Genomic DNA, 25,765 nt, shown 5'->3' on the forward strand with positions numbered 1-25,765 from the left:
GCTATGGGCTGGAAAAGCATATTTTGGAGATAAAGGGGAAAAAAGGAGGGAGACTTCACTCTTCTTTTTCCTATGTAGGATTTAGGATTCCTTCTCATGGAAGAAATTTTTTTCTATTTGCAGCATCCCTATGTGGATCAGCCACTCACCACACACACAGCCTCGTGCAAAAGCAGCACCACGAAAATTACTACGAGCTGTTTCTCTCCCCATGTGTTGGAGCACGTTTCTGTTCAGAATGTTTCAGGTTTCGAGCGCCTCGAAGGAGTCACTGTCAGCATCCTTAAAAAGTGACTAAAAGATGAGACAGGAGGGAAAAGGTGCAAAGCTCTGAGAGTGTGTGTGAGAGGGAGAGCATCTCCCAGAGTGTGTGGGGTGCTGCAATATGTGTGTGTGGGCAGGGCTGGCATGAAACAGCAAACAGCAGCATGAGGTGTGGCCAGGTGACATCTGGTGGGAAGCAGAGCAGCACATTTGGAACCCTGCCTCTCGCTGTTCAGGAAGAGAGCAGCTGTAAAATGTAAGGGATTAAGCAGAGGCCAAAAGGAACCTTTGATCACAGCAGCAGAAGTGACATTTGACAGTTCACTTTCACTCTGTAAAAAATAGCATTGTGATGGTGATTTACGGCATCTCACCCTGTCCACACCACACAGGCTCAGGTTCCAGCTCCTCCAGGCTGCTCTCATACCAAACAGCCTTTGGGATTTCAAACCAAGCCACATTATTTCTGCTCAGTGCCAGAAGACTTCATGTTCCTGATTATACCTAGACAGCCTCATAGGTTTTTTTCAAGGCTTCCCAGACCCAGAACTAACCAGAGATATCTGCAAGACCAAGACAACTCTGTTTTTCTTCAAAAATGTTTAGCCCACACCCAAATCTTTTAAATATTCGTTCACCACAAAACCTGGCCAGTACTGGGAGGACTTATAAGCAGAGTTCTCAGAGTGCTCTAAACAAGCAGAGCACTGTCATTGCCTTGTTCAAAATGACTAAACCAAGGTCAAACAAAAGGACAAATTAGTTGCTCATCCTGATGAAGTCATTCACTTCTCTAAGTATTTTTAGATTCCGTTAATATATTTTATATGTCTTAACAGGCTGTTTATATCAGAATCACACCATTCTTGGACTGGGTAGTTCAAATATATTCGATGACCCAAAATAAGATCTCCAAGAGAACTACTGGCATTTATGAAGCTGCATCTTTATGTATTATTACAACAATAAGCTCCTGATGATTTCTGCATTGGCACATAACTGATGACACCCTGCTCCAGAGAGCTTGGGAAAAGAATATCAGAAGAGGCTGTGATCTGGAATCAACCAGCACATGCAGGCAGCTGAAAATGGGCAATAGCTCAGGGGGTGATGGTCTCCAGAAAAAGCCAAGACCTGTTGCTTGTAACAATGAGGAAATATTATTGTAAAATTCCGTATCTGGGGACAGTGATCATAAAATCACAGAATCGTGGAATGGTTTGGGTTGGGAGGAACCTTAAAGCTCATCCCCTTCCAACCCCCTGCCATGGGCAGGGACACCTTTCACTATCCCAGGTTGCTCCAAGCCCTGTCCAACCTGGCCTTGGACACTTCCAGGGATCCAGGGGCAGCCACAGCTTCTCTGGGCAGGTGAGAGAAACAATTCCACAGAAACTGAAAAACTGCCAAGCACTGATTGGTGTTTGGCTGTGTTTTAACTCTGATTTCAGAAGGGTCAGCGCTTTGTGTTTAACACCTGGAAGAAACAGAAGGTTACACTGCTCTGTTTTCTCAAGATCCCAATCAAGAGCTGTTACTGGATGTGTTCTGCAGTGACTCACAGGGCAAGGGATGCTGCTGCTTCTCTGAGATGAGGCACAACTTTTTCTTTTTTTTGAATTTTTTTTTTTTTTTGAGGGAGAAAATGCTATAAACACATTTTCTCTTTATCACATATGATAGAAAGCTCTAAGGGGAGAATAAAACTGTTTTTCCCTTGAGTCAAAGTCAAAGTCATTTGAGAAATCAAATGACTATATGTTCCTCTGGTTGCTGTGCAACTTGCAAGCATCTTAAAAGTGCCTCTTCTCTGCCTAATAGCTCATTTCTAAAATCTGCTTTCTCAGTTGTATCTGATGTTAGTTCTTCAAATGGAGACAAATTCACACATCATGAAAGAGCAGCTTTAAAGAGCAGATTGGCAAAAGGGAATGGAAATGGAAAAAGCCATTAAATTTTCCAATCAAGCTGGTCGCAACCTCAATGAAAATTGCCCAAGGGAAGTTTAAGAACACCACACAAAGAGACTCCCTAATGTCATAAACCACCAATGCTGTGTTTATTAAAGGTGAGGTCAAGCACTTACCAAAGTAGACTTTTACTAACTTGTATTAGTTCAACTTATTAATCACAGATTTAAAATCAGTAAGCACTGATGCTTTTATCTCCAGTAGTGCAGTTGGCTGAAAAACAAAATTTCCAGTGTGCAGAAACGCTGGAATTCTAAATTATAATGAAGAAGCCAACCAAGCCACTTTTGTGCTGCCTAAAGAATTTATTGTTTTTTGGTGACTTTGCTTCTAGGTGCTGCTAACTAAACGAAACCACCAAATTCATTGACTAGACTAAACCATTGAATGCTCAACTTATTACAGATTGTCTAGGAGTCATGGTGGTAAATCAATGCACATAAAATACAAAAATATCTTCTTTTAGATGTGAAGTACCCTGAAAATTCTGATAATATTTTGGAATTTTTGTTATCCTCCATAATTTCAAATTTCTCCGTAAAGTAAAGGAAATTTCTACTTTACAAATAGCAGAGCAGCGAAGTGGAAAACAACTTGACATCTTCAACAGTACTTATACCAAGGCCTTTCCTCAGTGAAAGTTAATAACCCCAAATGTGTTTTTTCACATTTTTGCAAAGCCTTTCATGTGCTACAGACTGAAATGGTGCCTGTGTATATCACAGCCTTTTATCATTCCACATGAATATATCTTGTGTGACAGGATTTGGTATCAGTTAAAGTTTCTGCACAACGAAAAGCAGGGAAAAACCTGCATATTGTCCCAGTTTTGTGGATGGTCCAGAGTCAGAGGCAGATGTACTGCACCAGAAGCTCTGCTAAGGGAACATACAACTATCAAGCAGTTTCTCCAACACTTGACAAGCATTTTATCCAAGGACTGCTGCATTACAGGAGCCTCCAGTCTCTACCACAAACAGCAGCACAAGACATCACCCCACAGACAGGATGGAGAATGTTCTGACAGCTGCATTAGTGAAAGGAAATGTCACCAAGAGGTGCCATTTATGCTCATTCAGTGAATGTAGGAACTAAACATATGATGCTGTGCAGGGTTTTGCTGGGGTAGAGTTAATTTTCCTCACAGCAGCTGGGTTTTGGCTCTGTGCTGGAAACAGGGCTGATAACACAGGGATGTTTGAGTTATCGCTGAGCAGGGATTACACACAGCCAGGGCCTTTCCTGCTCCTCACCCTCACCCGTGAGGAGGTTGGGGGGCACAAGGAGCTGGGGGGGGACACAGCCAGGACAGCTGAGCCCAGCTGAGCCCAGGGATATCCCAGACCATACAGCAGCACCCTCAGCACATGAAGCTGGGGAGAAAGAGGATGTGGGGATGTTTGTCTTCCCAAGTCACTGTGAGACCTGATGGAGCCCTGGGGATGGCTGAGCTCCTGCCTGCACATGGGAAGTGGTGAATGAATTCCTTGTTTTGCTTTGCTTGCACACATGGCCTTTGCTGCACCTGTTTAAACTGTCTTTATCTCAACCCACAAGTTTTCTCACTTTTCTCTCCCAGTTCTCTCCCTCATCCCACTGGCAGGAGTGGGTGAGTGGCTCCTGGGGCTGAGTTGCTGGCTGGGGTTAAATCACCACACAAGCACTGAAGCCTGTGGTTGTACAAAACATTGTCCAGGGTGGTCCCCACCTGCAGATGCATTTCTGGAGAAGCTAATCCCAAAAACAATCTCTTTGTCCATTACCTGTTGAGCAGAACCTGTCCCTAGCCGAAGATAACAGTTCACTGAATGGTTGGGAGATAAGATGCAACTCAGAGTCCCTCCATGTGAGCACAACACCCCTGTGTTACCTGTGAGCAAGGTGCTCAGTCCCCTGCCTTTTGAAAATGGGGATAAATACTTTGCCTTTCCAAGAAATGAGATCAGCAACTCCAGTCATGTTTGGGAAGCACTCTAGAGATTACTGCAGTACAAAGTCTTTTATGTTCTCTTTTTCTTCTCTCAGCCTTGCCAGGGTCTTTGTGTAACATTTGGCTTGCCAGTGGATTGTGCTATTAGAGAATTTCATTTTCAGTGTTCATCATGCTCATTGCCACCTAATCCTGTACCAAGGGGAAAATTTTTAAGGGGAAAAAGCAGCTGCTGGATGGAGTGTCTCTTCCTTAATAACTAATCTTTACTGATATTTTTTAAGTCACCTAAATTCCACTTCTTGGGAATTAAATGCTTTCTGCATGCTGTCAAACACAGAAATTATGTTTCACCCCCCTCCCCTCATCTATGGGGAAATCCCTGATCTCTCGCAGTCATAAGTAATTTAGGATCAGACACAGATGGGCTGAGATGTGAATGCCTCAGGGAGCAACTGAAATAGCTCCCTGATAGACATCACAGGGGCTGAGCACAGCATCCCTCTGCCTTTATTCTGATTATCGTGACTGCCAACAGCCTCTTGTTTGGAGTTTGCTGGAGTTCTTGTCTGTACTCTTGCTGTGGATGGCGAGGGCGAATGCTCTTCATAGATGAATAACCACTAATTTGGAACTGCAGAGCTCTGTCTTAATAAGCAGGACTGAGTTCTTCTATCAGTCAGCTCCAGCAGCTCACAGGGAGGTCACCACTGAGAGCCAAACACGGCATGGGAGCCATGAAATTACCTTTAGTTCCCACGTGACACTCATTTCAATAGGTCAGACCTCACCAACATCACTGTACCTCAGAGCATCTCAAATGTGCAAGGCTACTGGATAATACTGTCTGCTGTTGCCCTCTACAACTGAAGCTATTTTGGCTCTGGAAAGGCAGATTTTCTCAGGAACACAGCTAGATTTTGCAGCCTGTGTGCAGAGTCTGATGCAGCAGCATAACTATACATTTTAGAGAGGTCTGCAAAGAACGTAGATTTCCTGTGAATCCCTGTCTCCCACGAAAAGGAGAAATGCCATTGCCATTCTCCACTCAAGCAGCACCACACACTTCCAGGGCCACACAAACCCCTCTGCCTCCATTTTTACCGAGAACAAGATCCTCTGAGGAAGAACGGAAATTCAGGTGGTTGCATCAGGCTGATTGCTCTTAAGGGAAATTCCAGTGGGCAACAGTCAAAGAGCCTCATTTCAAAATTAGCCCAAGACAGGAGAGAAACTCTGTGTGGCCTAATTTGATGCCTGCTGCAGAGAGCCAGTGAGCCCTGTGAGACCATATATTCCTGATAAGAAATGCCAGCCTCCTCAAGTTTGCAGTGTTGCAAACAGCAAGATGAACAAGAAAACCCTCTTTTGTAGCACATTTCTTTTTAAAGTTCAACCCTGTTAATGACTGCAAAGTTATTTACATTCTGCTGCCGAAGTGTGAGCTGCAGAGGGTAAACACCTAATGGCTGTTCATCCTGTTAATTAAGTACTTTCTCCAAGAGGGGGAAAAAAATAGGGAGAAATGAGACAAAGTAGTTGGAGGGGGAGCTGTACAACATGGGGGAAAGGGACTACACAACTCAACATTCCTCATCAGACACTTCCAAGAGATAATAGTTTTTTGCAGGATGAATATCCTATCCAAAAACACAGCTGCTGCTCACATGCCTGTGAGTAGCAGCAGTGAAGCACTGATGAAAATCCAAATGCCAGCATTCCTGCCATCAAGGAGATCACACGGCTGAGCTGGACGAGCCCTTCAAGAAAACCAGGTGCTACCCAAATTGCTCAAACCCTCAGCTGGTGAATAAAACAAACTCCAGATCCTCCACAGATGAACATATGGCCTCAAATTAAGATGGGAATTTAGTTTCATCTGTTCTTAAAATATTTTGAATTATGATGACACATGAATCTTAACTAAAGGTCTCCTATCCATAATAGATCTCTCTGGTGGTAGCAGATATGAACTCAGCTTAAGTGGTAGCAATTGGAAATTCAGCAGTGAGGTGAATGCTGGCAAAAGGAAAGAGTGAATAACCTCTAAAAGCCTGCCACTGTTCCATCAAAATTCATGGGTTTAACACCTTCCAGTTGGATTGGCTTAAATATTTAAATTAAAAGGTCCCATATATCCTAGGACAAAGACAGACGCTTGCAAATCCTGGATACCTACCCATGGAAAAAGCAATTATAAAGTCTTTAAGCTTGAAATTAAATCCATCTCTACCCAGAGTGCTTCAGCGTGTGTTTAGCTGTAGGTTTGTGTTTACGGCTTGTGTCAGCAGGATTTAGGTGCATTAAATTCTGCACTGAATCAAGGCAAAGGGCTGAACTCTGCTCCTGGAGCAGACTCCCCACCAGAACAGGTTCCTCTGGGTCAGACCCCGAGCAAGAGCCCAACAGAACCACAACTTTTCAGTATTTATTCCAGCAGACAGCTGACTGCAGTTGATAAATAAATTCCTGAGGGATGTATCCCAGCAAACATCCCAGGACACAGCTCTCTTACAAAGATGCAGGAGGTCTGGGCTGGGTTTCCAAAGGCAGAGTGCTGCAGAATGAGCAAGTGCTGAGTGTGAGCAATACACCCCACCATGAGTTAATTCCCTACACACACCTGGGTCCCAAGAGCTGAGCAGGGGATATCAGACACAGAAGCACTGGAAAAACATTAAAAACCATTTAGAGACAAATCTACCAACATCTCCTAAGTCTCCTTTCAGGCAGCACTTCAGGAGTTACAGATTTTGGAAACGAATACTGGGAGCTCTCAGGGGCTTTAGCAGAAGTGGGGAAGGTATTGACTCTTAAGTAAAAGGCTGGGCTCATTCTCTCTGGTGAATTACTAACATTTACATTAAATAAATGATAAGTAAAGCAAGCATGAAAAGTTTAAAAGCCATTCAGGAGTATTTTTAAATACCTACTTTACCCGATTAGTGTTAATAAAAAGTTCCAAAATTCTTTTTCTTTGCTTCCTTTCTGAACTGAGACGCATTTACGCTGAAACTGTGTAATTCTGGTTTCCTTTTTCTTTCTGCCTTACCTTCTCCTGAATGAGTAAATTTACTCCAATATCCACAAAAGAGCAGATTAGCACACTACAAACACTTCTCACCTCCGTGGGAATGTCCAAAGCCCACCTCTGCTCCTGGGCTGTATCACCCTGGCAGAACATACGCTTTGCTGAAGGAAGTTTACTCAGCCCGCTGGGGTTTGGAGAGAATAAGAACAAAAACTGCATTCACAGCTTTTAAATGTCAGTCTGCACAAGAGCTCAGTTTGGGGGGTGTCATGACAAACCCATCTATTCATCTCACTTCTCCCAGAGCCACCTGTGAGGTGGTGACTGTTCTCAGTCACCTCATCCAGATGGTGATGGACCTGATCTACACATGAGGTGTGAGGAGGGTGGAATCTCAGCTCTCTTCTGAGTGGAGCTTCATAACTCACTTCTCTAAGGCACAGGAGTGAAGTTGAAATTCCCAGAAATCAGATAAATAACAATGATCATTTCTATATCCAAAGGAGAGAATCCATACCCCCAGTTTCCCCCCAGAGTTTATTACTTCAGGGTGTCATTCAAAGTATGAAATAACGTGATTTACTCTTCTCCACTGACATAAAGCTGACTCCAAACACACTTCAGACCTTCAGATATGGGAACACTGAACACTTGGCTGTTACAATACACAAGGCATCACTTCTCCTCTCCAGTTCCTGTTGTCTATAGAAAGCCCATCAATCACGTCCTGTACTTTGGCTTTGGCTTCCCAAGCCTCTTCCCTGGCTGGCAAGAAGACTGATGGCAAACATGAAGTTAAGGGAACTGTCAAACTCACTAAATCATCCTTGAATGCTGTTAAAACAGTGGCAACCTCTTTAGCTTTCAACATATATCCTGTCTTCGTCCAGGAGATCATTAAGTAAGAGGCACAAGGCACCAAAAATGACTTAAAGAATGATCCTGGCATTTTCTGCCCGCTACACATCACCATAACGCAATCCAAGTCCTTGTCCTTGACCTACATACCAGTCTTAGGGTGCTTTTTCAAATTTGTGCATTACAAGATTAGTCAGAGATGATTTTGCTGTCAAAAGACAGTGTTCTGCAGTTCTGTTCCGTGACAGCTGCAATATGTGGCTAACCTTCATCAAGGGAGAACATTTCGGCGTTACGTGAACGATGTACCAAATAACGCTGTTCCCTCAAATAAACATTCCAGTCCACTTTGTCAAACCGGTGAACCATCAGCCCTCAGAATATTATTTCTTCTTCCAAGTTTGGAGAGGAGTTAAGATTTAAGTGCCACTTGTCCTAATTTTTGTAACACGATGATGCAGCTGTACAGGTTAAATTTCCGTGACAATTTTCCGAACTGAACAAATAGATCTGGCAACTGCAGAAGCCCGTAGAGGAGGGCTCTGAGTCATGCACCACCAGTGATCAGCAGGGATGGCTCTTTTAAGGGTGCAAACACAGATAAATCTCCCCACCTGCCAACCCAAATTCCATCCTCTGAGGCTGCTGATAACAGCTCAGTTAGTGCCACGCTCACAGAAGATTTTCTAAGGTGGTCAGCTGCTGCTGGGATGGAGTTTGAGACAAAACAGCTTCATTTAGCACAGGCCACTGCTCACACACCAGATGGGAATGTTGCTGCAGACAACAACGAACAAATGAAAGGATGGCTGTTGGAAAAGGGAAGGTCACATCTGGACACTCACTGCTTTTGAAATCCCTAAACTTACGTTCAGGTTTGTGGCACAGGAGGTGAGGCCATCCTCACCATGGAACACACTAAGAAATACGGACGTTCCAGTTCCCTAGAAACCAAGGAAAGCTTCCACGAGGAGCAGCTCTGCTTCCCTCAGCTAGTCCTAATAAAGACCTTTTCACGACTTGCTGATTTCCTTCAAGAAATCTGGAAGTAAAAGCCTCTTTATTACTCTTCTGAGCTGTGCAGGCTCAAGCAAGACTTTCCATTGTGCCTTTAAAGAGCACAATACAATATTCAGCCCGGTATCATTATTCCTCCAGGCAGTATGGCAAGAAAACAGACAAACCCACAGGAGAATAACTTAGCTTTGCCTGCGAGCAAAGAAAGATCTGTGGCCATCCATCAAGATACCTGAATGGCTTTCAAAACGGGTAAACAAGGCGCAGGCGACGAGCTTTGATTTTCACCGACCTCGCACTTCATTTTTCATGCTTCTCTGATATTTTTATAAGCTCTTTTTATACACTAAGTGAAGTGCCCTTAGAAATTTCCCAGGTTTATGCATGCTCCCTGGAGAGGGATGCTGTGCTCCTGACTGCAGCCACACAGTTGACAAGAGTCAAGACACAGCGGAAAAATATGCGGCATGGCAGGAATGATTATTCATTCACTCCAGAACTGCATCTCAGGAGGTGCTTGTCTATGTAAATGTCCTGGAAAAAAAAAAGAAGGAAAAAAAAAGGACTGAAACTGTTGAAGCTTCATCCTGAAGAAAAAAACGGCAAAGAGCACTGTTTTTAAATCAGAAAAGCAAACAATTCTGCTTCTGTCCTCTCCTGCCATTTGATTAGAGCACGGTGAGGAAGAGAGATGGAGGTTAAGGGTTTCTGAGAGGGAATTTCTCTGTGCACTCCTTTGATCTAATTCTGTGGAAGTGCTAAGCAATAGAGTCATAGATAAAATAATGGGGTTTTGCTGAGCGCCTTGCATTGTGTAGACCTTCTTACAGACACATAAACTAAACCTGCACAGCTATTTGCCAGCACCAGAAAAACACATTAGAACCCCCACTACTGTGATGTTTCATTTCATTTTGGAGATGTGAACAACCTGTGATGGCAAGCGGGAAAGCAGGAATAAGCGGAATGTGCCTTGCTATCCTTGTGGCTCAGCAGAATGTTAAATACGAGGAGAAATCTGCCCTTTTTGACCTCAGTGCTATGCTGTGGTTGTTTTACATTACTGGCAAAGCAAAAAAAAACTTAAAGGGACATAAAAATTCTCTCTGCGTGCTGCCCCTGCTCTGATTCCCTAACCCCGCCATACACCCTGTACACACAACTGTGCTTTACGAGACTGGCAAGATCCTAAGAAATGACTTTTCCCCATCTTTTCTTAGAAATGCAAACAAATTAACAAATGCAGAGCTAATGTGGTGCCAGGAGAGCACAGCGAAGACTGATCCTCAACAGCTGAGCTGTGCCTTTTCCTATTAGGCCCTCAGCACCCTTTCTCCTTCCAAAATTAGTCATGAATAAAAGAACTAGAAGAGTAGTAACATGAAGACAAATGCCACATACTACAGAGCATTTATGAAAAGCCTGCTGGTCTCTTAGACCTTAATTACTGTGATCCTTGGAAAATAATTTCTTTAACAGAGGACTGAGAGAACTGATGTGTCCGTGCTGGGTCTAACTCATCATGTTCCACACTGTACTAGTGCTGTCCTCATTTTTCCCTAGTATTTTGTGACTGCCATGCAAACAGGGCTCACAGCTATTAAGTCCTTCCCACCTTCTGGAGAAAGTTGAAACTGAGGACAACCATTCTACACTTCAGATGAGAAGGGAGAGGGAGCTTAAGAACATCTCACAGCATGTTTTTACCATTTGCTGCCATAAAATATACTACAAAGCTACCTAAGGGCACATTTTAATCTTTCCTGTGTAATTGATTTTTTTTTCTTTACCTTCTGTGTAAACAGTAATTTACCTTCTAGGATTTAGGGGCTTATTAAAAACAAACAGGAAAAGCAACAAATTCATTCTCCATTGTTTTGGCCCTCCTCCAAAGAAGAACAGTCTTCTTCCTCATGAGCAACACATTCCTCAGTTTATAAAATGCTTAGCATGTGTCATGTTTGGGAATAATAAAATCTGGTACCTCCCAAAGGGTTTTTTTGGGGGAAAAAAAACAGAATGGGAGATTTTTCCAGCCTTTGTAGAGACAAACTCCACGATCTCTTCACCCATTTCCCCTTAACAGCTTCCCTGAAAAGAATCTTGAAGTTGACCTTATCTCCCTGATTAAGCTGAAATGGAATAATTTCATATTTGGGGAAAAAAATTCAGGCTTATTTCACTCGAAAAAAGCTTCAGGAAATTCGTCTGAAATCAGTGTGAAATTACACAGAACTAACAACTGCAGTAACAACTGACACCCCAGAAAATAACCAAAGTTCACACTGGATTCTCCTCTTAGGCTACCAGAGATTTGACTTTTCTCTTTGTCAACGTTAAGATGTAAAAAGCTTCTCCATCCAACCCAATCCCATTTAACGTCGAGACATAAAAAGCTTCAGCAGAACAAGATGATCTACTTTTAAAAGTCTGCTGGTTTTCTCTGCAGAACTGTCTTTCATGAAAACCAAACTTGCTTCTGTTTTCCTTCCTGTCCCCACAAAAATCCTCTCAGTCTGATACTCTTCAGTCAGGATTGAAAAACATTTCTCAGTGTCTCCCTGGCAAATGTTCCTACTCATTTTTTCAGAAGCTGGCAAGGATGTTTGTATCTTCCTTGATGTTTTGTGTTGTGCTAATTACCATGATAAGATGGCCTAATTATCATGATAAGAAAACCCCAGCCGCCCTGCAGGATGCTTCAGGGTTTTTGTGAATAACCACGTGGGATGACAGGGTTCAGTAGCTGGTTTCCCAACCTCATTCATTCTGCCCCTGCCCACCAGTATTCCACCTGAAAACAGCACTGACTTTAGCTGGCAACGCAGAGCATATTTGCTATCATTTTTAGGCTGGAACTGTCATGAATATGTCACAAAACATGGAATTTGTCCATATGCTTGGAATTCAGTCAAATACGCCTGAAAAAAAAAAAGATAAAAACTGTCAAGAAAGCAGGCAACGATTAAAAATTTTAAAATAAAAGAGCTTCAGGACTGTTCAGCACCACATTTCAAACACAGTGAGCTGCTTCAGACTTGCAGCTTCTGAGTGTGAACACAAGAGCAGCCACAGATTTACACCTGGATGCCACCAGTGACACAGTGGGACTGCAGTGATCTGCACACAGCAGTGCTGGGGTAACCTGGAGCTTGTGGCTGCAGAGTCTGGTCCTGCCAGGCCCGTGGAAAAACAGAAGTAGAATCTCTGCTCCTTCTCAGATTCAATGAACATTGACCTGATTACCTGCGCTGCCCTTCTCCAGAGTAACTCTTCACTACTCGTCCGTGTCCTTAAAGCACCTGTGGTGTTACCTAACCCCGTCTCAGAGCAAAAAACACAACCTGACATGACACCAGTGAGCCTTGCTGACATTTCCCTAGAGCAGCCCAGTAAGAGCAGGAAGTGGCCAAGTGCTGGATCCCAGGGAGTTTGAGGCTTTGGCTCCAGCTCATTGCATCGAGGGGCTGGCACTGGGGAGGCACAACAGCCCAAAGGGATGAAAGGAAATCTGCATCTTTCACCTCTTGGCTATCTGTACCTCGGATGCAGCCCTTCAGGGAGGTGGGATGGATCACACCATACTGGGTCAGTGTTGGATGTGGGGAAGACAGTGCAAAGAGGAGTGTGACAGGATCTTCTGCCACTCACGTGACCATCCAGACACAGAAGAATGTAATACACATTGAAATTCAGTTCCTCAACCAAGCAATCAAACTCCTCCTTCAGATAACCTGGAGCATCACTGCCCAACAGCAATATATCATCTCCTAAATTCTGTCTGCGTTTGGAAAGAGAAAGGAAATCCAGAGCCAACTAATGAAACTGTTGTCAGCATTCTCCTGGGGTTCCTGGCCTTTACTGAATCAACTTATAAAACTGTGGATTTGCAGGGCTTCTGAAAGGCTCTGTGCCCTTTAGCTGAAGTAATGGCTTCCCTCTCTGGAACTACAGGCAGGATTTGGAATTTCTGGGAATTGCTTCTCGGCTCTGAAAACAGAGATGGATCAAGGACTAAGGATCAAGAGGTGTCACGGATGTGAAGAAATATTTGCACCACATGAGTATTTTCACAAAACTGCTGGTAACTTGGAGACTTGGGACTCTGGGAGTGCTCCCAACCTCTCCTGCTCTTTTAGCTGCTGTCACTTCCCTGGCCCTTTCAAGTTAGTGCTGAGTGGGTGCTTGGAAGTGCTTGGTGGCTGCAGGAAGTGAATTGTGGATTGTATTATTTCCTGCACTCCATGAGAAATCCAGTGAGTCAGCCTTCAGGAGCCACACGACCCCTTCTAGCTCTGGCTTCCTGTACAAAAACAGCCACTGGGAAAAGCTTTCGGAGCTAGCAGACCTGGAAATGCCTGAAGGCTGTTCTTTGCAGGGGGATGGGTTACAATGAGATGGGATTCAAGCAGCTTTGAGACAGAAATTATTGGTGCTGTAGAAGCCACAACCCACTGCAGCAAGTCCCAGTCCTGTTGCCCTCAATTGTCATCAGATTCACACTGTCACCAAGGTGCCCTGAGCCTCCTAGTTTGTGACTAATCCATGGGCACATCAAAAAATCCCACCTGGGAGCCAGCACTGAACAAACCCATAGCACCTCGAGAAATGAACTATTTTACCCGATACCTTCACATTTAGGCGACTCTTACCTCTTTCTGGTGATACTTTATTGCTACCTTTAGCTTTGCCAAATCGTGACATTTTTGGGGATCCAGCTCTTCACTTTGATCATCCCTGTGATTGAGAATGATCTCCAGCTCCCGGGAACTCCGTGCTTGATCCAAAAGGTCCTTAGCAAAACGCTTGCACTGCTGTGAAAGCTCTTCATACTCAGCCTTGAACTCATTTTCCACCTTGCTCAGCTCCTTCAGCTCCCAGCCCAGCCGGAATGCAGTCAGGATGGGATCCTCGCTCGATAAGGCAATCAATGAAGGGCTGGCTAAGGCTTTGTAGATGTTCAGCCTCGACCTGGAATGCCTCAGGCTGTCCACCTCCGAGCTGGAGACACATTCCACACAGTTGCACCTGATCTGGTGCGGGCGTGGGATTGTCACCCGTCTTTGGACAAGCAGTTTGATGATCTCGTAGTTGTTGGTGTGAGCCGCCAGCATGATCGGGGTGATATCCGGAGTGAACTCCGAAAACTGGGTGTCCATCATCAAGGTTGGAACCTGCATGAAGGGATAAACCACAAGGGGTTGAAGGCGTATCTCATGTGGAGCAGCAGAATTCAGAAGTCCCTCCTTCATACCTCTGGAGTGATGTCAAAACACTTTTTGATAACAAAACAGGGGTTTTATAACACCCTCTGTGCTTTACATCCTGTTGTTGGCAGGCTTATCCACACACTGCTATTCTGGCAAAACCATTTCCCCCCAAATCCTGCCAGTCTGGTGTAAAAGTCAGTCCCATCCCCATTCAAATGATTTACACATGAATCTGGTCTGAAATGGATATTGGCTCAGATACAAAATGGGGAAAAAAAAGAAGAAAGAAGGCCCAGGTAATTACACAAAAGGAAAGAAAGGCCTAGAAAAGAGTGAACACTGAATAGATTTCCATAACTACCATTATTTGCACCATATATCTGCACCAGCAGGCCAAGAACCTGCTCGTAGCCAGTCCTGCACACACCAAACCCTGGCCTGAAGTTGGGCAAAACTCTTCCTCACTTTTTCCTACTGTTTCTATTTGAAAATATTTTTCAGTGTAAGGATACTTTACATAACTGCCCTCAGAATAGACTGGTGGGGTTTTTTTTAAAACAGATTTGAAAAAAAATTAAATGTAAAATTAATGAGCCATAGTCCACTACAAATAAGCCCCTCCAGGGTGTGCATTATTCAGCTACTGCTGCACTTCTCAAAAGATGAGCTTAATGCACATCCTGTTGTGTCTTATTACTATATGCAGAGCACAAAATTAGATGGGAATGCTCTTACATCCCAAGCACCCAGTGTGTTTCCACTTGCAGGCAGGCAGCTCTCTTTGTTGTGTGTTAATCACTACTCAAACACTCTGTTCTCCCCGTGCCCACCACTCCTGCCCTGGCACATCCCGCTGCTCCAGGGGGCATGGCTGGGTTGGGGGAACAGTGAGGCTGCTTCCCTTTGAAAATATCAAAGGTGTCTTGGAGAAACTGTTGCCAAAAAGTCCTAATGGCAGGGAACACTTCTCAGTCTGCCTAAACCCAAAAAACAAAGCAGTGATGAAGGAGCACGAGCTAAGAAATCCTGCTGTAGGATACACCTAAGGCTGGTGATGAGACCTCCAGTCTTGGAATCTCAGTTCCCTGGGAGGTAAGAGCCCCTAGAGCACTAAAGAGCCAAAGCTGATCAATACACGTAACAGGTGACAGGGACGGTTCACCACCACCCAAAGGTGGTCACCACGCTGAGGTACAGGCTCAGTTACAGCAGCAGGGCTCACTGGGGGGCTGCAGGCATTTTGGGGAATAAATCTGCTCCCCTGGATACGCCACATGAGGAGTTAAATCCCGGGCAACCTGCAGACACATGAGTGTGGAGAGGCTTTGCTAAGCAGGCTGGTGCCCACAGAGGCAGGAGGGAGAGAAAACAGTCCTGAGGATTTGCTGTGGGTCATGGAGGGCTTGGTGTCTCTTAGCAAGGTTGGACAAATGTATTTTAAGATACCCAGTAACAAAAGGCTGAAAGCAGCTCTCTGCGTAAGGTCTTGCACTTTCTTCCTTTCCCTTTGCTTAGCTCGTTTAGGTAGTTTGTTAAATGTCAAGAGAAAGGTGTGAGTTTTTCTTTTTTTCTCTTTCTTAGAAGCTCTTTTTTTTTTTTTTTAAAGACCTGATGCTTGAATACAACTGCATTTATCTTTCTTCCTGTCCTTTTGCAGTCAGTGACTGGCTGCTGTATTCAGAGCCTGTGCCTCAAAGGAAGAACACTTTCCCTCCTCTATCACTTCTATTACTGTCGAGTTTAATCTTGTTTTTCTACATGGAAGTTATTGTACCCAGGGCTGTAAAAAAAGGCATTTTCAGCTTTACACAGATGAGGTATTCATGTTGCTTGGAATATGAAATGGGCACTCGAGGAGAAGGCAGTGATGCTACAGGTGGGGATAGTGCTAATCCTGTCTGCTCCAGAGGCTTTCTAAATCTGGATCTAGGGGATGCCAAAATGGCTTTCCCAAGGTTTGGGAACGAATGCAGTGATCTCTCATCCCTTATTCTGGCTCATATCACAAGCCCTTTCCCGCAAAACAGAGCGCTGCTTCATGAGGACTCGAGCAGTGGTGAGGAAGGTGTGTTTTCCTGGGCAGCACTTTTAATTAAGGGATAAAGAGGGAAATGGTGGTGCAGAGCCACACAGGCTCCCGGGGAGCAGATCAGTGCAAGGCCTCCAATCACAGGAGCTGGAGCTATTTCTGAGCAGCAATGCAAACCAGCAAAGCACAGAACAGGGACAGTGTGACGGGGGGCAGCTGAGGCCTCTTTTCGGTGTCTGCCTGACCCAAAGGCCATGAATTGGCCCAAAATTGCCTATCTCATGATAAGTATTTTTGTTGTCTTCTCACACAGTGTTTTTTGATAACCTGCATCCTAAACTGTCTATTTTAAAGCTCTGGCCATGCAAAGCTTTTGCTCAAGGGCTGCGTTCTCTCGCTGGAGGGGCAGCAGAGATTACAACAACGCTGATGTTCCTCCTGTGATGCTCCACTCAGCTGAGTTCATGTTCAGATCAGCTTCTCCTGTGTCTTAGGTTAACTTGCAGTGATGGAAGCAGAAGAGGAATAATTTATTCTACCCCAAGGGCTCTGCTAAGCTCTTCCAAGATTATTTTCTTCAAGTGACCTGAAAAACAGAACTCTCTTCCATTAAGCGCATCACCTGACACCAGCTGTTAACCTGAGTCCTTCAGAACCTTATGTCACTACTTGCACAGGAGCAAATACCTTGTCTGTATTTCATCTTGGTTCTTTTCATTTGAGAAATTAATGCTACCACTAACAACTAGTGACTGAATGCTTGTTATCATCTGCCTAGATTTAATCCTCATAAGGTGCCTGCTTACCCCTGTACTACTGCTGCTCTGAAGGATGCTGCAGCGAGTGAAAAATCCCCTTTATTTGAAAAGGAGGCTGAAGAAACAAGCTTAATTCATTAAAGGAGAAGGATTAGCTCACATAAAAGCGCTGTTCAATGCAGCTAAGCTCTCCTCTGAATGGGAAAATAAGTTTTCCAGAAAAATAGTGCACGTCTGGAAAGGAGCTCTGGCTAGAGAGCAGGAATCTCTGCTGTTAGTCATGAGTACAGTGTAAGAGGAATTAAACTACAGAGAAAGAAAAAAGAAAAAAGCTGGCACTGAAGATCTGGTGGCCTTGTTGTAGGTCTTTTAAGAATTTTACTTTGAATTTAATCTAGTTTGGTATCTGTCCCTGGAGCAGCTCCTCTGGTTTAGTGTTGTATAAAAGCAACCCAGCTCAAGAGCTCCAAGACTGCTCAGCAATGTGAACCACACTGCAATAAACGGGAAAACTAAGGAGATTCAGCTCAAAAACATTCTCCTCGACCAAACTAACAGCCTAATGGAAATGCACCTTTTGCCTTTTATGGATAATAATGTTTTGTCTGAAAATAACTCATAGTGCTTTTACCTGTTACATTTGGAATTGCCCTGTTTTCAAGCCATCTCCATTTCATAAACTATCACCTCCCCTGGATCAGTGCAATGGATTGTAAGTATAACCATGATAAGCTGTAACTGCATTAATCTGCATTGTTTTCAGCTTGTGTAACTTTTTGTCTCAGCTTCCTGTTAGAGAAGGTTTTTCTAACTGCCAACACAAACTTGTGCAAGCCTCACTGGAAAGCTACAAATATAATTCTTACAGAAATGGAAGCTTGAGTAGTTTATTGATCAAGGATTTCCTGCTTCTACTTTGTTTTCTGCAAGCAGCCCCATGAGGGAAGCACACATGCCATCCACAGGTGTGGCCACAGGCACAGCCACTTCCTGTCATTCTATAAAGATGATTTTGTACTGCATCAGTTTGGGCTCAGTGGTCAGAAGGAGCTTTAGCAGGGGTTTTGTTCAGAATCACAGTCCTGGGGTGCCTCTGGCTGCAGCTCTGTGAGTAGAGCACGAGGGACAGAGTCAGTGCTGCCAGGCTGCAGGTCAGTCCTGGTACCAGCAACAGGAAAATGTGTCTTGAGAAATGCACATCTGGTGACTGGCACAGCCAACTGAATCCTGCTCCTTGCCTGAACCCTGAATAAATTCCTTCATTGACAGAACCCCATGGGCCTTTGTTCCCTTCTCATGGAATCACAGAATGGGTTGGGTGGGAAGGGAGCTTAAAGCCCATCCAGTGCCACCCCTGCCATGGGCAGGGACACCTCCCACTGTCCCAGGCTGCTCCAAGTTCCGTCCAACCTGGCCTTGGACACTGCCAGGGATCCAGGGGCAGCCCCAGCTGCTCTGGGCACCCTGTGCCAGGGCCTGCCCACCCTCACAGGGAACAATTCCTTCCCAATATCCCATCTACCCCCGCCCTCCTTCAGCTCAAGGCCATTCTCCCTTATCCTATCACCACATGCTCTTACGGAAAGTCCCTCTCCAGCTTTCTTGTAAGCTCCCTTTAGGCACTGGAAGGAACCTTATGTGAGACCCTGGGAGAACGGTACATGGCTGTATAAATTTCAGCAGTTATTTTAGGTGATACACTGGTGTGGGTTTCACTAACTCAGTATCTTAAGCAGAGATGCCTTGGGAGACGTCTGGTATCAGAGTGATGCCAGTATTTATATTAACAGGGAGTTGGTGTTTTTCTCTCAAGAGCAATTCATTGACTGAAATGATGCAATTTGGTTAATGAAATATAATGAACAACACAAACTGCTATCTAAAAGTAAAGTCGTTTAAGGGCTTTTATACTGGTTATGAACAAGCTTTGGCGTAAGGCACACGTTGTTGTAGATGTACTTATGGGCAAGCTCTGCTGTTACCAGAGCTTTCCACTGATTCCAATACAGCAGTCCCAAAATATCCAGCTGAAGAAAAGGCTCTTTCTCGTCTAAAATCTCCTCTGTGACTTACAAATGTGCCTGTAAAGCCAAATAAAACCTCTGCCCCTCAGATTGATACTGCAAAACAGTGAAAATTAGTACCTTTTAGTGCCTTGTAGCAAGCCAAATGCTGATACAAGGTTACCAGATGGTGCACATTAACACTAAAATAGGTACCTTTGAATAAAAAAGAGCATGCTTTAGAATCATAGAACTCCTAATAGTTGTTAATTAATTAACAATCTAATACATTGCTACTGAAAGAATGTGAAAAAGTCAATCTGTTCTATCTGTATAACCAAATATCCTTCTCTACAACCACTAAGCAAAAGCAAAATACGGATAGATCTGCTCTAGATTCTTCCAGTTTTAATTTGGCTTCTCATCCATGTGTTTAGAAATGGAGGTAGGCCCAGGGGATTAGTTCTCAGAACTAAACTGAAACCTAGTGCACTTGACAGTGGCAGAGCTGCATCAGAGCTTGTGTTCAGCCATGTGTTTAGGAAATGCAGCACAGCCAGGAAGATTGTCAAAAGATGTCACCATTTGTGGCTGATGCTACATAATAACTTCATCTGTTGGGGATTAAAACGGAGGGATTCGGGGAGGAGCCTTCAGGAGGAAAGGATTTTGCAAATATGCATTTCAATGGCCTGTGGCAAGTTCCTGCAGTCAGAGCCCTCTCTCTCTCTGTGTCTCTCTCTCTCCTGAGCCCTCTCCTCCCCATGCATGTGGAGGAGATGAGGCACTTGATGAAATGAAGAAAGAGTGCAGTCACTGTGGCTGACTCTGCAAGTCACAGAGGGATGCTGTCAAAGAGTTACCTGTGTTTGAACCTCTTGTACTGAGCTGGAGCACAACCTGAGCTCCCTTTGCCCTGAACTGCCGTGTCTTGCTGCCGTTCAGAGCCACTGAATCCAGCAGGGAGATGAGCTACTGAGTGCCTTCCCCTATTTAGAGGAACCAGGGCAGTGTTGTGCCACGAGGAACTGCAGCCTCTCCTGGCTGCCCCTTCTCCTTGATGCCATGAAGATTTTTTGCCTTTTCTTTTATACCCCTGTTATACCTTTTTACAACTTCTGTATTCCTAGTGCTTTTTGCCAACACTCTTGGACTTGTTTGTCAAGCTGAGAGACTCAACATTTTAGAAGCTTCGTAGCTAGGGATCAGTGTGCCCCAGAGCCCAAGGTCCTCTCCAGAACACATTCTGTAAACCAAGATAGAACCATGCAGGGGAAGGCTCCTTGGGGAGGGGGGCTCACTTGAGCCTTTCATTGGGGAATCTTTGATAGATCTGCTAATTAGTAAAACCTATAATGTTATACCCGATCTTTGGGAGCAGACTTGGTGGGGTGCATCTCGATGCATATGACCTGGACGTGTGCACCTAAGGATCCTTAAAATAAATACCGAGGTAAAAATCCCTTTTCCCCTTCTAACCGTGTTTGACTCTTTGATTTTAAGACCAGGAAAAGGCATCAGTTTCTGGCGACCACGAAAGGACCCTAAAGATCTTGAAACTCACAGTCTTGGGTTGGAACACATCTTGCTTTGCCCCTCTCTTTGCCGGCAAATTACAGAGGGGCCGGAGCAGCAATCTAAGACTGTGACCAGGACTTTAGGACCCAGCACGGAAAGGCATCATCCTCTGTGCAGGAATGTTTTACAAGCCCACTGTAGCCCCAGCTTATCACATATTACGTGATCTTATCACATATGTGATGTTATCACATCAGCCACATCCAGGGAACCTGGGCTCCATCGTACACCTGCATGGTCTGGGGCTCGCTGAACGGGGACACTTCTCCAGTTGCAGCAAACGTGGCACTAAAGCTCAGGACCATCACAAATCTGGACAAAAATGAAGTTGCTGAAGTGGCCTAAGTGACATGGCTCACAGCATGTTACAGGTCTCCCAAAAATGCAATATTATGGATATTCCCAAAAGGCAGAGATCCCCTGGCTGCTTGCTGGAGCTGTCTCCTGAGACTGTGCCACCAGCACAGGTTTAAGTCCAGAATTACTGATGTGAGAGTGAACTGAATTATCTCCTCAAGATTGCATAGGCAGACTAGTTCACATATTCCTGATGACTGGAGTTTTTCCCCCTCATTTGGAAACATAAAATGCTGTTTGTTTGGGTTTTTTCACCTTTCTTTATTACCATTTTAAGAGTTACTCTGCGATAGGAGCAGCTGTTTTGAGTAAAAGTTATTAGGGTTTATTCTTTATTTTTAATGCTGTTTTTAAGGTTGGAAATGAATTTTATTAAAGAGCTTGCTTAATCCAGTCCTATAAATTTCTTAACTACTCTAAGGACCTAGGATCATTGCTGCATCTTAGATATTTTTTCATTTTATGGATAAGCTTTCCCCTGACCCCAAACACAACTGAAACAAAGACAGCCCATGGTTATCTGGAAATGTGCAGTCTCTGTCTTCAAGGTAATCTTTATTTTATTATGGTTACTATTTTTCTAATATTCTTCAGGCTTTATTCTGGGAGGGAGAGTTGTCCAGCTTTTTGATTCATTTTTCTTGGTCTCTGTATTATCTATTCTTAGTGGTAACAAGGACAAGATGTGCTAATATAGGTTAATAATCATGCTATCTACAGCCTCTTGTATCATCTTTGTACATAAAACATCCCTTCTTCCTGTCATTTACCACCTTGTAAGGATGAGACATGTTTCATTAAGTTTAGGAGAGGTAATATGTTGCTAACAGGGCTTGAAAAGGGAGGGCTTTTTCCTTGGGTTGTATTCATATTCAATCACATTCCTTTAGAAAAAAAAAGTGAAATCAGATTGGATCATGAGACAGTGTCAGAGAGAGGAGTGAGTTACTGCATCTGGCGCCAGCCCAGCACTGCCTGATGGTGCACAAAACACATCCTGATGCTCACAAACCAGGAGGTTCATTATTCCCCATTTTGAATATTAAGCTGTGCTTTTGGCACTGTTGTTTTACCAACCAAGAAGACACTGCGGCTTCTGAAAAGACCCCAGAGTTTGCAACAACAAAGAAATTACAATCTAGGCAGGTGGCAGGGGCTTGCATGAGAAAAAAAATCTGTGTGGCTGTGATCTTCCTTTATTCCCACTCAGGCAGTGACTTCCTCTGATATTCCCAGCGCTAGGAAGTTGAAAGCCTCTAGGTAAAGATGTGCCCCTGATGCTGCAGAGCCTGGCACTGCCTCATCATCTCCTGCCTGGGGAGCACTTGGAGCACACCAGCCCTCTCTCACTGCCATGAATTAAGCACCAACGATTCACACGGCCCTGAGCCTCTCGAGCAGTTTTCCAGCATCCTCCCAAGGCAATGACAGATCAAAGACCTTGGATCACAGCGTTCCCTTGCTACAGCAGTTCAGAGACAAGCAATACTGCTCCCAGTACTGCCTTTTTGATATTCCACCACCACTGCCACCAAAATGCTGCCCCATCAGGCAGTTTTTTGCCATGGGATAGCAAAATACTGCTCATACAGGGATAAACAAGCCGTAAATGTGACTTTGCCAACCCAGCACAGCTCTATTCAACAGCCAGGTGAGGGCTAAGGGACTCCTGCTAAGATGCCCTGCAGTTCTTCACAGATCTTTATAGATCCCAGAGCTTTGTTTTGGAGGAGTCTGCAATTTGTAACATTCACTTTTCCCACAGAGAGAAGCTTCCCTTGGAAAAAATGTGTTACAACTACTGCACCAGGAAAAGTCTCCCACAAATCTGTATCAGGGAATCTAAACAGCCATGTCAGACTTCTGGATTTGGGGACTCACACAGACCAGAGGCAAATACATGTTGGGTGATGACAGGGGATGCTGTAATTGGGGCTTAGGAGCAAAGGGAGGTGGGTACAGTAGGCACATTCGTGGATGCTGGGTAGATAATACTGGTTTTTTGAAAGTAAACTCCTTAATCATCAGATCTACAGAGAGCCCAGAAGTTTACTTGTGTAGCAGCACAAACGGGATTTTTTTTCCCCCTACAGACAGTTCCCCTACAATAATTCATCCACCCAGCTGAATCCTGAGAACCCATCACATCTGACTGAAAATACACTGTACAGTGTGCCCAGAGCAGGCAAGCGCTAAGATCACTCCTACAGATCAGTAAAGACAATTCTCTGGGAAGCTTCTTGGATAATTCCTGACTTCTCACCTGTCTATATGCTAAATTACAAGCATGCCATGTTTGTGCATGCTGTGATGCAGTTCTTGGCTTGACCCCCACCAGCACCCTAGGAAATAGTAACAGACTTTATATTGACCCAGGAGAAGGAGCCAGTGCCTTATAGCCACTGTCAGAAATTTGGTATCTGACACTGCCTTAACCTTGATGCTGCTCACTGGGTCCAGGAGATGTTTCACTCCAGTTCTTCTTCACCTAGAGTTAAGATTACTTGGGGACCAAGGCAATGGGGAGGGAGGGAGGGAGGAATTTCACAGTTAAATGTAATCATTAGCTGAAGTGATCTTTGATTTCTCTGTTGTTTAGTTTAATTAGATGGAATTCATTTTGAAGGCAGCCGCCAGTGTCAAAGGCATGTTAACTATAACTGTGAATTATTACTGCATCAATAAAAATAATGAAAAGCTTGGGTGCTAATGGAGCCATTAGGCTTTGAAGCTGCTTCTCTGTTTTCAGACATGATCTTTCTTCCTTATTGTGCCTTTCAAATATTTCCATGCTGAGAACTTGTGGCTGTATTTTTCTCAACTGCTTCTGTTCTTCAGAACCTGCTCCTGGTTTCTAACCAGGTTCAGCCTTTCCTTTTCACTTTGGACCCTATTAACATGGAAATGACTGGCTTGAGTCCCACCCATCAGCCTGTTCCCCTCTGTGTTACAGTGCTCCACGGCCACAATGCAGAACTGCCACAGAATTCCTTGATACAGATGCCTGTTCCTAAAGCTCTCCTCTTTCCAACTGCCTGCAGAACCTAGATTTCATATCGTGAGGTTTATGAGAACTGAACTGTTTCTTTTGACTTAAAACAGTCCCATCAGTGGTAGCACAGGGCTGGCAGTGAGCTTGTACATCTCATAAGCAAGTCTAAAATCAAGGGTTGTCAGTGGTTAAGAGCTAAACTTTGCACTGGTTTCTGCACACCCGACAAGAACCCTGTGTGAGTAGGGAAATTAAGCTAAACCAGGTTGTCTCAAGAAAGTTACTGGATTTGGGCAAGAATAAAATGGTTTAATGCAATCTATATTTTCTGTTTCACAAAAGGCTCTCTCTAGGCTGTTGATCTATGGGATCTGAACAAAGATTAAGGTGGATTTTCATTCACCTAAAAGAGGATTTTTGAGGTCAAATTTTAGGTTCACTAATACTATCCAGTACAGCAATCTTCTACCAATCTGATGATTAGCAACTAAGACTGAAAACTTGCCTTTTATTCTCTGTAGTTTCCTCTTCACAACCACACTCTTCCAGAGGCTGTACCTGCAAAGCTCCTTCTTTTGCAATACATATGGATCACATTGCTTCAGAAGGCCTTTGGACCATCACAACAAACCGAATCGCAGCCAGAAATCCTAAGATCCCTCTTCTTTTTATTCTCATTATTGAGGGATTGCATTTGTAGTCCCATCTGTGAACCAGCTTAATTTGGAGCCATCTGCCACGAGCAAATCGCTAAGTTTGGCAGATACCACAGAGATGCTCCTACCCGCCTTATGTAAACAGCTGATGTCAGCTCTGATTGTTGTGAAGAAAACAGCCACCGTGAAGGTGCTTACCAACTTGGAGTAATTCAGATGACTGATCAGAGCTCCTTAAAGAAGGAAGGAGGGCTCAGCAGGCAGCACAGACCTGCGGGGAGGCAGAGAAGCAGGCGAGATCTGAGAGCTGTGATGCACCTTTAGGGGGCTGCTGCCACCACTCCACACAACTCACCCAAACAGCTTGAAAAAATGTGCCCCTGAACACCTCAACTGGAAAATTTGTACTGATTTCAACAGGTTTCAAAGTGTCAGGAAATACAGCTATTACTGATAAACTGAGAGTGAATCAAATATGGGGGGGAAATGGGAGTTTTCAGACATGAATTTCCTGCTCTTTGCTGGCGAAGGTTAGGTGCAATCTCCAGCTTGGCTGAAAACATAACCCACTGTATTGATGTTTGTATAGTAAAAAAAAAAATCTGATTGCACTTTTAGAAAAAAATCAAGCAAAACTCAAACAGGTTGAGAGACAGAAGATTTTACAGGAAAGGAGAATTCACATATACATTCCCTTGCTCCTACAGTAATTCTGAATTAAGAAAAAAAATAATAATTTCAAGTTCCCTGTTAATTTCAACCCCATAGGACCCCAGCCAGATTTTGATGTGTGCCTACTGCCTTGTTTTGCCATTGCACGTACTGGACCTGTCCCATGCACAGACAACTTTGCATTTTAACATTTCCACCCCCAAAGAGAAGATCCACCTGGTTCACTAAGCCTGGGCCAAAGTCAATACTGCATCTGCAGGTGCTGATTTTTGCTATTTCAGACCTATCCCTGCTCTTTCAGACCTATCCCTGCTCTTTATTCAGTGGTCTGTTGTCTTATCTAAAGAACACTTATTTATACTCATCACTGAGGATGGACTGCCATGCCAAGTACACCTGTACTACTCCTCTGCCACTGTGCAGTACAACAGCAGCCTCTG

At 44.2% G+C, this 25,765-nt stretch overlaps 1 protein-coding gene across 1 annotated transcript in view; it reads right to left on the reverse strand.

Annotated features, from left to right (window-relative positions):
• Positions 1-25,765, reverse strand: part of TRPC5 (transient receptor potential cation channel subfamily C member 5) — a 93,796-nt gene that overhangs the window by 36,746 nt on the left and 31,285 nt on the right. The window contains exon 3 of the mRNA XM_048319083.1: positions 13,723-14,244. Within this exon, the coding sequence (XP_048175040.1) occupies positions 13,723-14,244 (522 nt within the window). The remainder of the gene's footprint in view (positions 1-13,722; positions 14,245-25,765) is intronic.

Source organism: Corvus hawaiiensis, chromosome 14, assembly GCF_020740725.1.
Source record: "Corvus hawaiiensis isolate bCorHaw1 chromosome 14, bCorHaw1.pri.cur, whole genome shotgun sequence".
Lineage (NCBI taxonomy): Eukaryota > Metazoa > Chordata > Aves > Passeriformes > Corvidae > Corvus > Corvus hawaiiensis.